Source organism: Catharus ustulatus, chromosome 3 (assembly GCF_009819885.2).
Source record: "Catharus ustulatus isolate bCatUst1 chromosome 3, bCatUst1.pri.v2, whole genome shotgun sequence".
Classification (NCBI taxonomy): Eukaryota; Metazoa; Chordata; class Aves; order Passeriformes; family Turdidae; genus Catharus; species Catharus ustulatus.
This window is the reverse complement of record NC_046223.1, coordinates 119,799,282-119,814,479: the sequence shown is the minus strand read 5'-3', so window position 1 is coordinate 119,814,479 and position 15,198 is coordinate 119,799,282. Positions and strand designations below refer to the sequence as shown.

The window sequence follows — 15,198 nt, the reverse complement described above, 5'->3', positions numbered from 1 at the left end:
GTGTGGCACATCCCCACTGGCATGGGGACATGAGACAGGTGTGTGTGTGTGACAGGAGTGTGTGGGTGTGTGTGACAGGTGTGTGTGTGACAGGTTGTGTGTGACAGGTGTGTGTGTGACAGTTCTCTGTGTGTGTGACAATTCTGTGTCTGTCACAGGTGTGTGTCACAGGTGTGTGTCACAGGTGTGTGTCACAGGCAGTACCAGCAATGCAGCACCCATTGCTGTCCCCAGCGCGCTGACCTGGCAGGGACAGAGCCCCAGTGTGGGCTCTGGGGTGGCACAAGCCACGGCACAGACAGTGCCGAGCGTGGGACATGGCCACAGGGCTGGGATGGCAACCTGGGGCATCGTCTGGGCAGGTGTATGGCACAGCTCGGCACAGCTCAGCTTGGCACAGTTCAGCACAACTCGGCACAGCACAGTTCAGCTCAGCTCGGCACAGCACAGCTCAGTTCAGCTCATCTCAGCTCAGTTCAGCTCAGCTCAGTTCAGCTCAGCTCAGTTCAGCACAGTTCAGCACAGCTCAGTTCATCTCAGCTCAGCTCAGTTCAGCACAGCACAATTCGGCACAGCCTGGCTCAGTCCAGCTCAGTTCAGCACAGCCTGGCTCAGCTCAGCTCAGCACAGCACAGTTCAGCACAGCACAATTCGGCACAGCCTGGCTCAGCACAGCTCAGTTCAGCTCAGCTCAGCTCAGTTCATCTCAGCTCATCTCAGCCCAGCACAGCACAGTTCAGCACAGCACAATTCGGCACAGCCTGGCTCAGTACAGTTCATCTCAGCTCAGCTCAGCCCAGCTCAGCTCAGTTCATCTCAGCTCAGCTCAGCCCAGCTCAGCCCAGCCCAGCTCAGCAGCGGGAGTCAGAGCGAGAGGCCCAGCCCAGCCCAGCGGTTTCCGTGGCCAGGGAGAGTGAAAGTGCGGCTGTGGCTCTGCAGAGCCAGCGCTGGCACAGCCCTGGCACGGCGGGCACAGCCGGGCCGGCCCCGCTGCCACCACCGGCCCCCCGGGAGGGCCACACGGCCACCAAGGAGACACGGCAGGTGGCCTGGGAGCAGCGCAGGGAGTGGCACCAGGACAAGATGGATGCCAGCCCAGGGCAAGCAGGACGGGTGCTGCTGACCTCTGCAAGCCTGTCCCTGGCCTGGCAGCACCCCCAGCTCATCCCGAGTGCCATCCCGAGAGCGCCATTCCCGATGGGGTCCCGCTGCCCCAGCCCCGCTCCCGCCTCCGCTGGGGCCGCATCCGCGCCGAGAACAATCGCAGGGGCTGTGAGGCTTCCCGGGAAGGGAAGGGATGGGAAGGAAATGAGAAGGGAAGGGAAAGGAAGGCTGGAGTGTGCTCCAGAGCAGGCCCAGGGGCTGCTGAGGCACACATGGCTGCGGGGTTTGGGGCTCGGGGCGGCTGCAGGGCTCTGGGGGGTTTGGGGTGTGCAGGAGCTGACCCAGCCCCTGGCTCAGGGCTGTGGGGGTGCTCAGGCTCCCTGTGGTCACTGACGGTCACTGCTGGGCCTGCACTGCAGCCGGACAATGCCGAGGAGCCGCTGGGCAGGAGGGTCCTGGGGCGCTAAGGCTGGGACAGGACAGGCACCGTGTCCCCTCCCATGACATCCTGCCAAACCAGGGACACACAGCCCCCCCAGCCCTGGCAAAGCCCCACCGGTCCCACCCAGCCAACACCCGCTGCCCTGGCCGAGCCTGGCTCCCCAGCTTCCCTACCTGGGCCAGGAGCAGAGCCCAGCTCACCAGGCCCCCGTGCCACCAGCACGTCCTGGTGCTGCCACTCGGACCGGGCAGGGACAGCAGGGCTCACCCCGTGGCCTGTCCCCTGCCCGGCCGCTCGGCGCTGTCCCCGTCCCGGCGGCGGAGCCTTCCTGCCCACCCACCCGGCCGCTTCCTCTGGCTGCCGGGCCTGGGAACAAGGAACAAGTGCTGCCTTTCTGCTGCTCCCTCCCCTGCACTGGGCCCCCGCCAAGGAGGCTGCTCTGCCGGGAGATGAACGGTCCTGTGCCCTCCCCACTGCCCTGGGGACACAGGGTGACACTGGGGACACTGCCCAAAGGGGGATGATGGGCGTCACCACCTGGGGACCCTCATGCCCACCCCAGCCCTGTCACCTGTGGCACCCCCACAGAGCCACCCTGCTGAGGGGCAGATGGGACTGGGGACGCTGGTGTTGTGGCCATGGTGTGGCACTGCACGGCTCAGCACGGCACAGCGCACCACAGCACAGCCTGGTACAGCATGGCACAGCTTGGCATGGCCTGGCACAGCTCACCAACATTCCCACAGGGCTGTGGCCGGCCAGCCCCCTGCCAGCTCCCTGTGCCCTCCCACACCGCTGACCAGGCACTGACCAGGCACGGGGCAGGGCGAACGCTCAGCCCCTCTGGCCACATGCCACCCCGGGCACAGGGTGCTGGGACCCTGGCAGGCAGCCACAGGGCCAGCCCGGTGTCCATGGCATGTGCCAGCTCCCCCAGCCTGCCCTGGTGCCCCTGGCACGGCAGGCTCTCCTCAGGGAGGATATTTTTAGTAGCTCACATCCGTAGGGGCTTCCCTGGCCTCCTGGCACTGCCTGGGGCTGGCCACGCCAGCTCTGCTCTCTTGGCACCGAGAGCTGCTGGCCAAAGGGGCAGCTCTGGCACGGCTCTGGCACGGCTCTGGCACGGCTCTGGCACGGCTCTGGCACCGGCACCGGCGCAGTGTGGGTGTGCTCACGTCTCCAGTGGCAGGACGTGCCCGGTGTCCTGGCATCGCTGCCATTCCTGCATCGTGCCGAGGGGTTCCTGGGGCCACCGGAGCCCTCCTGGCTCCCCGGCCCCGGCTGTTCCTGCGCCGTTCCCCGCTTGCTCCCGTGCCAGCATTGTTCTTCCAGCACGGCTCCCCCGCCCCAGCACGTTCCTCCCGCCCCCGGGGCCGCAGCCAGCCAGCCCCACACCCCCCAGGTGACACTGCCCGGCTTCCCTGCCCCGGCACCAGCATGGCAGCGATCAGGGATCATCATCAGGACAAGCAGCTGCACCTGAAACGTCCCAGTACAGAATTAACCCTTTCAGCTGCCATAAACTTTTCCAGAAAGGATTTGCAGCCTTCTAAGAGTGAAGGTGCCTCAGCTCTGTTTGTCCCCCAGGCCCTGTTCATTCCCCTGGCTCACTCATCACCCTGGGCCTGTTTGTCACCCCTCTGTCACCTCCTGCGGGAATGAGGACTGGGGACACTGATCCTGGGAGACAAAGGGCACCTTCCCTCTGGGCCTTCAGCACCCAGAGGAGACTGCTGCTCCACTCACACCTCACCCATCACGGCAGCAGCCAGGTGCCACCTCGCCACCCCCAAGGAGAGAGCCACTGCGGCTCCCAATGGCATTGGGACACAGCACGGCTCGGAAGGGACGAGCCACGAGTGTCCTCAGCCCCTGTGCCCTGTCCCAGCACACCCCAAATCCTCGAGCACCCCATGACTCCCCAGTGGGCACAGTGCCCGTGATCCAGCGAGAGCTGCGCCAGCCCCGAGTGCTGGGTGGGCATCGCCCATGGGCAGGAGCTCAGAGCCTGGGGGGCTCTGCTCCCATGGCCCAGCAGCCCCATTTGCAGGGAGCAAAGGCACGGTGGGGCCTTGAGCAGAGCCACACGGAGCAGGACAGTGCCACCGGGCACAGGAGGGCTCGCTGGGGGCCAGGGCGAGGGGACAGCGCTGGGGGCCAGGAGGGGACAGCCCCTTCGGCTGCTCCCAGCTCTGCTCTGGCTCAGCACCCTGGCTCACAGGACAGCCAGGCCAGCCCACGGCCGAGCTCTGCCAGCACCGCAGCCACAGGGCAGGACAGCCCCACGGGGGGACACCCACCGCCACCCCCCTGGCGCTGGCACCGCTGGCTCACCTGGGCATGCTTGCGCTTCCGCCCGGGCCGCCCGGCTTTCCTCATGGGCGTCCCCGGCTCCTGCTTCTCCTCCTTGCTCGGGTTCTCCTCGGGCTCCTCTTCCCCCTGCCAGCCGGACACAGAGAGGACGGTTACGCCACCGGGCAGCCCAGGGTGGGCACGTGCTCCGCTCCCGCTCGGCGCTGGGATCGCCGGTGCCACGGGCACTGCAGGGGGACGGGTGCCTGCCTGGCCGGGTGGGAACAGCACTAGGACACTTGGAAGGGTGACAGTGCCTCCTGCCACGCTTGGGGGCCTGGGAGCCGCAGCGGGTGACCCTCCTGCCACGGCCGGGTCAGGACGTGTGGCCGCAGCTGCCACCCAGCCAGCCCTGCACACGCCGTGCTGGGGGCTCCCACACTGCGGAACGCAGCAGGGCCGTGTGGACACGTCACGGCTCAGGCCTGCAGGCAGCCACGAGGCTCCCCGGGGACAAGGGCCAGCAGCAGGAGCCGGGTACCCACGGAGCAGGCAGCTGCCAGCTTTGGGGACCCTGCTGCGCCCCAGAGCAGCTGGCAGCGCCCCACGCCCTGTCCCCGGCGCGGTGGCCCAGCCCTGGCAGCACGCATGTGCCAGCATGGCGGCGCAGCAGGAACGCGGCTCCGGGAAATGAACCTGCTCCCGTGCTGAGGCTGCGGCAGCGCCGACACCCACGGCGCGCCGGGGGCCCTGTCCCCGCTCGGGGACACGCCTGGCACCGCGGCACCGGCGGGGACGAGGGGTGCGCGAGGCCCCGGCACGGCACGGGGTCGGTTTCACCTGAGCCCCAGAAGATCCCGGCGGCAGCAGCCAAGCAGGAAGAGGCCACGGAGGGGGAGCAGGGGAAGGAGGAGAGGCCGGTGGGGGGCTGGTGAGGGAGAGGCCAGGGAGGGGATGGGGCTGGCAGCCAGACAGCGCCAGCATCCAGCTGCAGCTGCGCGGCCCCGCACCCTGGCGGGCGCCAGCACCAGCCACATTCCTGCCCTGGGTCCCCCCGAGCTGGGGCAGCCACACCATCGGGATGCAGCTGGAACATCCCTGGGGGTCCAGCACAAAAATCCCATGGCACTGGGACACGCTGCATCCCATGGCCGTGGTGCCCCATGGCTCTGGCCATGGCAGGCCGTGCCTGCTGGCACCACCAGGGCTGAATGAGGACAGCAGACACCAGAGCACGCAGGGGGCCAGGCCCTGCTCCCCGTGCCATCCCAGCTGGAAAATTCTGGGACAGGTCCAAGGACAATGTCAGGATCCCAGATCCAGCACCATCCTGATGCAGAAGTCCCTGAGGGGGATTCTGGGGGCTCCTGCCCCACAAGCCCCGTGTGCCTTGCTGTGCTGCAGAGCCAGGGCAGCCCCAAGGAGCCCAGGGGTCCAGGCCAGTCCCTGTGAGACCCTGGCACCTGTCCCTTTGCCCCAGTGCCACCCTGGCTGCTGGCACTGCCCAGCCAGTTGTCCCTCACCACAGCTCAACTGGTTCAGGTCCTGGCAGCATTTACAGTGGATGCACATGAAAGATTTGGGGGTGTCATGTGCACCAGATGGTAACCAGGCCTCCCATGGCCAGGAGAGGATGCAGCTGGGGAGCACCCAGGGCGTGCCAGAGAGGCCAGGGGGCCTCCAGGGTGAAAAGCTGCAGGGACAGAGCTGGCACTGTGGGGGGACAGTGGGGTCCCTGCAGTGGAACCAGGGAGATGCCACCAGGACATAACAGGACAGGAAACCCTCCCTGGGGCACCCCAAAAGCAGGACAGGAGTGGGGGTGCAGCCCGGGACCAGCAGGGCTGGGCAGAGGGCTCAGGGGGCTCTGCTCCCCCCAGCCCGGCAGGAGGGCCGGTGCCGCATCCCTGGGAGCTGAGTCATCCCTGTCCGTCCCTGTCCATCCCCGTCCGTCCCCGTCCGTCCCCGTCCATCTCCCCGTGCCCGCCGCCCGGGCTCCGTGGCACGGCCCCGGTGCTGCTCCTGCGCCGCTGCCAAGCAACAGCCCGGAGGGAACGGCGGCGGAGCGCAGGGCTGGGCTGCGGCATGACGCAGGGCTGGCAGCCCCGCTCCGGTACCGGCAGCGCCGCCGGCCCGGCCCCGCGGGACACCGGGCACGGAGAGCAGTGCTGGGTGTGAGGGGCTCAGCCCCTCCGGGACACCGGGCACGGAGAGCAGTCCTGGATGTGCGGGGCTCAGCCCCACCGGGACACCGGGCATGGAGAGCAGTCCTGGGGGTGAGGGGCTCGGCCCCACCGGGACACCGGGCACGGAGAGCACTGCTGGGTGCGAGGGGCTCAGCCCCGCCGGGACACCGGGCACGGAGAGCACTGCTGGGTGCGAGGGGCTCAGCCCCACCGGGAGCCACCGGCACCGGGCCGGCCCGCAGGGAGCCCGGGAGGCGGCGGGGGAGGCTTGGCCCGGCTCGGCTGGGTGACCTCGGCGCGTGGCCCGGGGGAGGCGACGCCGCGTCCCGCGGGGTCAGCCCAGGACAGCGCTCGGCCTTGGAGCTGCTGCCAGCGCCCGGGCACTGCCACGGCTCTGCCCCGTGCCCGGGGGTGCTGGGCTGGGCACTGGGCACTGCCACGGCTCTGCCCCGTGCCCGGGGGTGCCGGGCTGGGCACTGCCACGGCTCTGCCCCGTGCCCGGGGGTGCTGGGCTGGGCACTGCCACGGCTCTGCCCCGTGTCCCGTGTGCCCCCAGAACCATCCCAAAACACACGGGCTGCACGTCCACCCCAGTTCCAACTCTTACTGGCAACACCGCGGGGCAAGAGCAGACTGAGCTGCCCCCGGGGCACCCATGCCCCCAGCTGTGCCAAAAACGTGCTGGGCACATCCCAGCGGACACATCCCCGTGGAAATACGGCACATCCCCATAGAAACACGGGCACACCCCCGTGGAAACACTGGCTGGCCCCTCCGGGAGCAATGGCTGGAGGACGGGGAGCAGCAGCGTGGGAGCACAGCGTGACCCAGGCGGCCCGGAGGAACTGGGATGACCCCGACCTGGCGGTGCCCGCAGTGGGACGGTGTCCAGCTGGCCGCAGCCCCGGTACCCACGCCTTGACCAGCCCTGCCCCGCGCTGCTGGACACTCCACCCCACAGGAAGAGCAATGGCTTTGCCAGCCCTGGCACTGGGAGCGTCCGTCCTGGCCCAGCCTGTGCTTGGCTGGGGTGTCCCTGCTGAGCCTGGCGTCACACATGGAGGAGGTGCAGGGACCCCCGGAACATTCAGCGCCCCCAGGAGGGGGGAGCAGGGCTGGCACGAGGGTTATGGGGTCACCACACGTCCTGCTCAGCACAGGGCACGAGCCCAGCACACTCTCCGGGGCCAGGACACCCCCATCCCGGGGCGCACACCCCTCCTGGGGTCACCTCACCCTGCCAGCCGCCTTGCCCCAGCTCCACTGGCAGCCGGGAGGTGACAGCAGGTCTGTGTCCCCGTCCATCCCCAGGCTCCCCAGCGCCAGGAATAGCTCAATCCTCGCTAATCCCGGCCTGCCGCGGCTCAGGCCTCTCCCTGTGCCCCCGTCCCCCCGCCCGGCACCGCGCTCCCCTCCCGCAAGGGGCTGGGCTGTGCCAGAGGCTGCCGGGCACCCTCCTGCCAGCGGGAAGAAGCCAAGCCCGAGCCCCCTGAGGGCTGGCATGGGGTGGGACGGGCACAGGACCCCGTACCTTGTGCGTGTCGAGCGCCTCGCGGCTGGGCGCGGGGCTGCCGGCGTCCAGGGTCCCGCTGGATGGCATCGTGGGGCACGGGGGCGGGCACGCCGCCTCTTCAGCACCTGAGCCGAGCCCGCTGCGCCGAGGAGGGGGCCGGGAGCCGTCCCCCGCCGCCTGCCTGGATCCTGCTGCCCCTGCGGGAAGCGGAGAGGGACGGGGGTGAGGGGGTGCTCCCCGCCCCGCGCCCCCCGGCCCGCCCCAAACCCGGCAATTATTAACACAACACAGCCTTGACTCGGCCGGGATGGGCCCCTTCCCCGGCATCGCCCGGCACTGCCCGAGCCCCGGCCCGCGCTGGGCAGGGGGCACGCTGTGGGCTCGGGGTGTGGGTTCGGGGTGTGGGTTCGGGGTGTGGGTTTGGGGAGCACGGGGTGCACGGCGCAGGGTGCAGGGCGATGGGTGCACAGTGTGGTGTGGGGCACCCAGCACACGAAGCACGGCACGGGGGGCACATTTTGGGGTTTTGGGGTGCACCGTGCACCCTGTGGGGTGTGCAGGGTGGGGTATGAGGGGTGCAGGGCAGGAGGTGTGGGGCACGGCAGGTGTGGGGCGCACAGGGTGTGCGGGGTGCTGCTGCAGGGTACACGGTGCCGGTAGCGAGGGGGCTGCAGGGGCCATCAGGTGCAGGGTTGTGGGGTGCAAAGCGCAGGGCTGGGGGGGCCGGGTGCCGGCTGGGGGGCCGGGAAGGCCGAGGGATGCTGGTTGTGGGTGCTGCCTGCAGAGAGCTGGGGGATTCTGCTGTGGGGTCGGGGGGGTGCAGGCTGTGCGGGACAGGCTGTGGGGCGCAGGGTGCGGGGTCCCGGCGGTGGGGTGCAGGGTGCGGGGGGCCGGGGGCCGGTTGCGGGGGGCCGGGGGGGCCGCGGGGGAGGCGCCAGCCGGCACCTGTTGCTATGGCAAACGCTGCATTCGCCATGGCCGGGGCTGCTGTTGCCTTTGGCACCGGAGCTGCAATTTGTTTCTAGAGCTTTCCAGCCGCAGCCGTTCCCAGCGGCGGGCGGGGGGCTCGGGCGGGGGCTCGGGGGGGGCCGGGGCGGGCAGGACGCCGCTCTCAGCACCTCTCCCACCCCAACACATCCCCCCGGCCCGCGGCCGCTGCGGCGGGGGGCTGCTGGGGGGCCGGGGGGCTGCAGCTGCCCCCCGACACAGGCGCGGGGACCCCCCGGGATTTGGGGTGCTGGGCCGGGGGCTGGGGGACAGATGGGGGAGCTCAGCCCTGGCTGCCCCAGCGCCCCCTGAGCGGCCCCTCCGGCAGGCTGCGCTGGGGGGAGGATGCGGGCAGGGGGAGCGGGGGGTGGGCGCAGGCTGGGTGGAGGGTTGGGGTGCGGGCTGTGGGACCCGGGGGTGCAGGACGGGGCTGTGGGGTGCGGGCTGTACCCCCAGCACAGCCCTGTGCCGGCCCGCGGGCGCTGGGGAGGGGCTCCCCGGCCCTGCCCGCACCAGCTCGGGGAGCCCCCGGGGAAGCCCCGGCCCCGTCCCTGGCACCCTCCCCTTCCTGGCACAGGGGTGCCCACGCCACCGCCCGCGGACACACACCCCGGCCCGGCTCTGGGCCCCTGGGCACCGCGGGGCTCGGTGAGGGGCCGGGGCTGGCACCCAGCAATCCCGCACCCCCGGGACACCGCTCCTGGCCCCCCGGTCAGCGGCTGTGCCACCAGCCCCACGGCACGCTGTGGGCACGGCACGGCACGGCACGGCACCGCGGCCCCACGTTCCCCCTTCAGTCTCCTCCCGGGGTGCCGCTGGTGGAGCCCCCCGCCATGCCCGAACCCCCGGGGACCCCGGTCCCGCCGCGCCTCAGCACAGCCCCGGGGCGGGCACGGCACGGCACGGCACGGCACGGCACGGACACGTGCAGCCGGGAAGCACGGGGGACACCGCGGCTGCACCGGGGACACCGCGGCACCTCGGGGGATCCCCCGTGCCCGGGGGTCCCGCCGGCGGGGGTCTCTGCCGTGCCGCCGGCACCGCCCGCAGCCCCCGGCCCCCCACGGCAGCGGGGACCCTCCGGCAGCCCCGGGGGGCGGCAGAGCCCCCCCGGCCGCCCGGTGCGGCGGCGGCCGAGCCCGCTTGGCGCTGCCGAAGGGGCAGCTCGCGGCTTTGATTCGCTTCCAGCCAACATGGTCTCCAAATGCTCTAAAAATAGTTGTTCTGCGCACAAACCCCGCGGCAGCCCCGGCCGCCGAACAAAGCCGGGGAGCCGCCGCGGCCCGGCCGCCTCCCGCTGCCCACCCCGCGGGGCCCCGGCGGAGGGGCCGTGCGGGACGCGCCGCCGCTCCCGGAACGCTCCCCGCGCTCTTACCGGGCTGCGCTCGCCCGCCGCGCCGCTGCGGGACGGGATGGGACGCGGGGCTCGGCACCGCGCCCGCGCCTCAGGCCGCCGGTCCCGTCCTTGGCGGCATCCCCCGGGCTGGCCGGCGGTGTGGGAGCCGCGGGGAAGGAGCGGCCGCCGGTGCCGGTGCCCGCGCTGAGCTGCGGCCGGGCGAGCGGGGGCCCCAGCCCGGCTGGCGGTGCCGCTCCCGCACGGCAGGACCGGCGAGTCACGCTCGCCGCGGCGGCAGAGGCGTTCCGAACTAGGTTACCTGCGCCGGCTGGGCGAGACACGCGGCAGCCACCGGCACGAAAATGGAAAACCCACCCGAAATCCCGCCTTTTTCTTTTTTTTTTTCTTTTTTTTTTTTTTTTTTTTTCTTCTTTAATATTTAGGGACCTCGGCGGTGCCGTGCCGCAGCCGGGAGCCTGCGGGGACCTAACCGGCCATTTTAGGTGACGGCGAGCGGGGTCCCCCGCAGCCCCCCGTGCCGCTGGCGAGCGGGGGACACCGTCACCGCAGTCCCCCCCTCCCGTCCCGAGGTGACCCCGCGAGCGGCGGTGACACCCCCGCCTTGGCCGGGGTCCCTCGTGCGCCGGCGGCGCTGGGGACGCACGAGGGACCCCGGCCAAGCGCCTCTCCCGTGACAAGTGCCGCAGCGTATTATTATTGTTGTTGTCACTTTGAGTCACTGCCACCACCGCGCTCCTCCTCCTCCTCCTCCTCCTTCTTCTCCTCCTCCTCCTTCCCAGCGCAAGGGAACAACTCCGGGATTGACTCAGAGGGGACAGGAGCGGCGGCCGTGAGTCACCCCCACCCTCTGCGCCCCCCACCCCTGACTCACGGCGGGGGGGGCCCCCCGAGCCCCCTCTGGGCGTGGGTGCTGCTGCCAGGGGGGCCAGGAACACGGTGGGCGTCCCCGGGCTACGCAATTTCGCCTCCGACAGATGGTCGTGCCGAAACCACCGTGGCCTTGACCTCATCTCCGGAGGTGTAATTTAGGGGTGAAATATTTGGCCTCTGCGGGAGCAGCGCCTGGCCACACGTGCCACAGCTCCGGGAGCCACCGGCACCGGGATCCGGGGGCTCGCTGGCACTCTGAGGTGGTGCCACTCACACGGTGAGAGCTGGGCTGAGCCTAAAAATAGACCTGGCCCAGAGGGGGGATCCTGGGGTGGTCAGCAGCGCTGAGCCAGCCCCGTGGTGCACCCCAAGGATGGAGTCACTGCACGCCACAGCACCTCGGGGAGTGATTCACTGCATCCCCAGGATGGAGTCACTGCACCCCATGGCATCACTGCACCCCACAGCACCTCGGGGAGTGATTCACTGCACCCCATGGCAACACTGCACCCCATGGCACCCCGGGGAGTGATTCACTGCACCCCATGGCATCACTGCACCCCACAGCACCCTGGGGAGTGATTCACTGCACCCCACAGCACCCTGGGGAGTGATTCACTGCACCCCCAGGATGGAGTCAGTGCACCCCATGGCACCCTGGGGAGTGATTCACTGCACCCCATGGCATCCCATGGCACCCCACAGCACCCTAGGGAGTGATTCACTGCACCCCAAGGATGGAGTCACTGCACCCCACAGCACCCTGGGGAGTGATTCACTGCACCCCATGGCATCTCATGGCACCCCAGGGAGTGATTCTCTGCACCCCATGGCACCTCTGCACTCCATGGCACCCCAGGGAGCAACACATGGCATCCCACAGCACCCCTGAGAGTGATGCACAGCACCCCAAAGCACCCTATGGAACCTCAGGGAGTGATTTCCTGTGCTCCAGGGCATCCCACGGCGCCCCAGGGAGTGATTTCCTGCACTCCAGGGCACCACAGCACCCCAAGGAGCAGAGCACGGCGCCCCAGGGAGTGATTTCCTGCACTCCAGGGCACCACAGCACCCCAAGGAGCAGAGCACGGCGCCCCATCAACCATACACGGCACCCCATGGCACCCTGGGGACCAACACAGGGCCCTGCCCTGCTCCACCCCACGGCCAGAGCCGGGTACCGCTGCAGCCCCATGGACAGAGCTGTCCGAGCAGGGGCAGGGGAGGGCCAAAGTGCCCATGGGATACAGGGATACAGGGATACAGGGATAGGATACAGGGATACAGGGATACAGGGATACAGGGATGTGATACAGGGATGGGATACAGGGATACAGGGATGGGATACAGGGATACAGGGATACAGGGATGGGATACAGGGATGGGATAGGATACAGGGATACAGGGATACAGGGATGGGATACAGGGATGGGATACAGGGATGGGATACAGGGATGGGATGGGATACAGGGATGGGATGGGATGGTGGGATGGGATGGTGGGATGGGATGGGATACAGGGATGGGATGGGATATAAGGATGGAATGGGATGGGATGATGGGATGGGATGAGATGGGATGGGATGGGATGGGATGGGATGGGATGAGATGGGATGGGATGGGATGGGATGGGATACAGGGATGGGATACAGGGATGGGATACAGGGATGGGATGGGATGGGATGGATGGGTGAGGTGTGTGTAAGACCCCAGCAGCAGGCTGTGGTGCAGCTCTGCAGTGGGACAGTGTGGATGGAGCAGCAGGATGAGGAGGAGCTCTGGAGCACTGGGAACGTCTCACCAGGAGCAGCCGGGAGCTCCACACTATTACTGGGGAGAAAACCCCAGGAGACGATCTGATCCCAGCGAGCAGAGCCCAAACCCCACGTGGGAGCAGGGCTGGGAGCCCAGCAGGAGCGATCCAAGGCAGGATTGGGCTGGGCTGGGAGCTGGGAACGGCGGTTAACCGCGGGAACGGGCCCAGCACCGCCGGCACGTGCCGAGCCCCGCGGCGGGGAAGCGCGACGGGGCCGGGCCCGGGTGCCAGGTGAGCAGGGAGAACACCGAGAGCCCAAACCCACCTGGGCCTCGAGGCCAGCGGGACCCGGAGCCGTCCCACCAAAGCCCACGGCGGAGCCGCGGCGGCACGGGCGCGCCTGGCACACGCGGGGCCCCGGCACGCGCCCGCAGCACCTGCCAAGCCCACGCGCTCCCCGGGGCACCGCGCCTTGCCGGGGCACGGCCTGGGAAGGCGTTGGGCAGGGATGTGCCAAAATGGAACTCCCTGCACGAAAACCACTGCCTGAGGGACTCTGAGCGGCTGCTGTGGCACGGCACGGTGTGACATGGGGCTCTGGGGGCACAGCGGTGGCTGTAGCTGGATTTGAGGGGCACGGCCGGCCAGGGTCATCAGGGGACACCGGGACACACTGGGCCTCGCCGGCGGGCACCGGCACCGCGCCGTTCCTCGAGGGAGCAGCGTGGCACCGAGGCTGCTCCGCTGGGAAGTTTGGAGCTGACTCAGCACCGGGGGCCAGGGCTGGCAGCTCGGAGCAGCGGGGCCGGGCCCCTCGCTCTGCCGGCACCGGGGGTCTCCGGGGGCCACGGCCACCGCAGGATGTGGGTGCCCGGTGTGGCAGCCGGCACGGAACTCGGCCGGTCCCGCGGTGACACCGGCGACGTCACACAAAGGGCAGAAACACAGAAAGAGGAACTGAGCGAGGAGGAAAATCTCATTTGCCCACAGGTTTGCGCAGGCGAAACACCCCGGAAAGCGGGGGGAGGAAACAGCAGTGGGAGGGAAAGGGGAGCGAGGGGGAAGGAGAAGGGAGGGGAAAGGGGAAGTGAGGGGGAAGGGAGACAGCAGGGGGAAGTGAATCGGAAGTGGGAAGCCAGTGGGAAGGGGGAAGTGAGGGGAAAAGGGGGAGAAGCAAGAAGGAAGGGGAAAGCAGGAAGGGAAATGATGGGGAAGGTGGAAGGAAGAGCCAGATAAGCCAGAGGGGCAGGGCAGTGAGAGGGCAGTGGGAAGTGAGCAGGAAGGGGGAACTGAGAGGGAAAGGGAAGGAAGAAGGAAGGGAAATGAGCAGGAAGGGGGAAGCGCTGCGGAAGGGGCCAGGGAAGGGAAGGGGAAGGAGCCGTGGCCCAGCTGGGGAGCAGGAGCGGGAAGCAGCGGCAGCACGGGCAGCACGGGCAGTCCCAGTCCCCGCCAGGCCCGGCCCCGCCGCCCCCGCCGCCCCGGGGGATTTTTGGTGCAAAAGCCCCGAAGTTGGGGCAGGGCCGGCCCGGCCGCTCCCCGCCGCGGGCAGGGCAGGGCAGGGGCGGCCGCGGCCCCGCGTCTGCCCGGGGGGAACGCGGCGGTGACACCGCGGGCCGGGAGGGGACCGGGGGGACACCCGGCGGTGCCACCGGGCCCCGCTGCCCTTCAGCCGCCCGCGCCGCGCTCAAGGACACGGCGGCGCCGCGGGGGCCGGGCCGGCCGGGCCGCGCAGCCACCCCCGCCCGCACGGCCGGGCCGAGCGGGGCCGGGCCGGGCCGGGCGGGGGCGGCGCGGGGCCGGGGGGGCCCGGCGGGCCCGGCCCTGCCGTGTTTTCCTGCCGCGGGCCCGGGACGGCGGACACACCGGGGCCGCGCCGGCCCGGGCCGAGCCCCGCCGAACCCCGCCGGAGGCAGCCGAAGCCCGCCGGAGGGACCCGAACCTGGGCCGGAGGGACCCGAACCTCCGCCGCAGGGACCCGAACCCCTGCGGAGGGACCCGAACCCCCTCCGGACGGGCCCGAGCCCTTCCGAAGGCACCACCCGAACCGAACCGGACGGGCCTGACCCGAACCGAACGGAGACGAACCCCGCCGAACGCAGCAGCCGAACTGAACCGAATGGAGCCGAGCGGACGCGAGTGTGCCCGAGCGGAGTCGAGCGCGCCCGGGCCGGGCCGGGGGTGCCGGTCCCGGTGTCCCGGCGGTGCCGGTGTCCCGCTGTCCCCGTTACCTGGGCCGGTGCGGGCCCGGCGCAGAGCCCCGCCGAGCCGTGCCGAGCCGTGCCGAGCCCCGCCGAGCCGCCGCCGCCGCTGCGCTGCCCGGCCAGGCCTCCTCCCGCAGCGCCGCCGCCTCCACTGCAGCACCGAGCCCGCCGCGCGGTCCTAGAGCCCGCCGGCCGCGCGCACCGGCACCGCGGCTCCGCTCGGCTCGGCTCGGCTCGGCTCGGCTCCGCTCGGCTCGGCACCGCGGCTCGGCTCGGCTCGGCTCGGCTCGGCTCGGCTCGGCACCGCCGGCACGGCTCGGCTCGGCTTGGCACAGAACTGAGCTCCTGCAGCAGGGCAGGGACAGAGCCCGATGCGGACACATGGTGTGCCATCCCAAACCCTGCCGTGCCAAACCGAGCCAAGCTGTGCCAAGCTGTGCCGAGGCATTCCATGCTGTGCCAAGCCAGGCCGGGCTGAGCCAAGTGTGGCC

At 70.1% G+C, this 15,198-nt stretch overlaps 1 protein-coding gene across 3 annotated transcripts in view; it reads right to left on the bottom strand.

Moving 5' to 3' along the window:
- DNMT3A (DNA methyltransferase 3 alpha) overlaps positions 1 to 14,750 on the bottom strand; it is a 31,483-nt gene extending 16,733 nt beyond the window's left edge. For 2 of the 3 annotated variants that reach the window (XM_033055170.2, XM_033055171.2), the window contains exons 1-2: positions 7,556 to 8,303; positions 3,881 to 3,985 (exon numbers count right to left, since the gene is read on the bottom strand). In XM_033055170.2, the coding sequence (XP_032911061.1) occupies positions 3,881 to 3,985; positions 7,556 to 8,218 (768 nt within the window). In that variant the 5' untranslated portion in view covers positions 8,219 to 8,303. Of the gene's footprint in view, positions 1 to 3,880; positions 3,986 to 7,555; positions 8,304 to 14,734 lie in introns of those variants that run through there. The other variant, XM_033055172.2, reaches the window with a different exon arrangement.
- Positions 14,751 to 15,198: the final 448 nt, after the last annotated feature.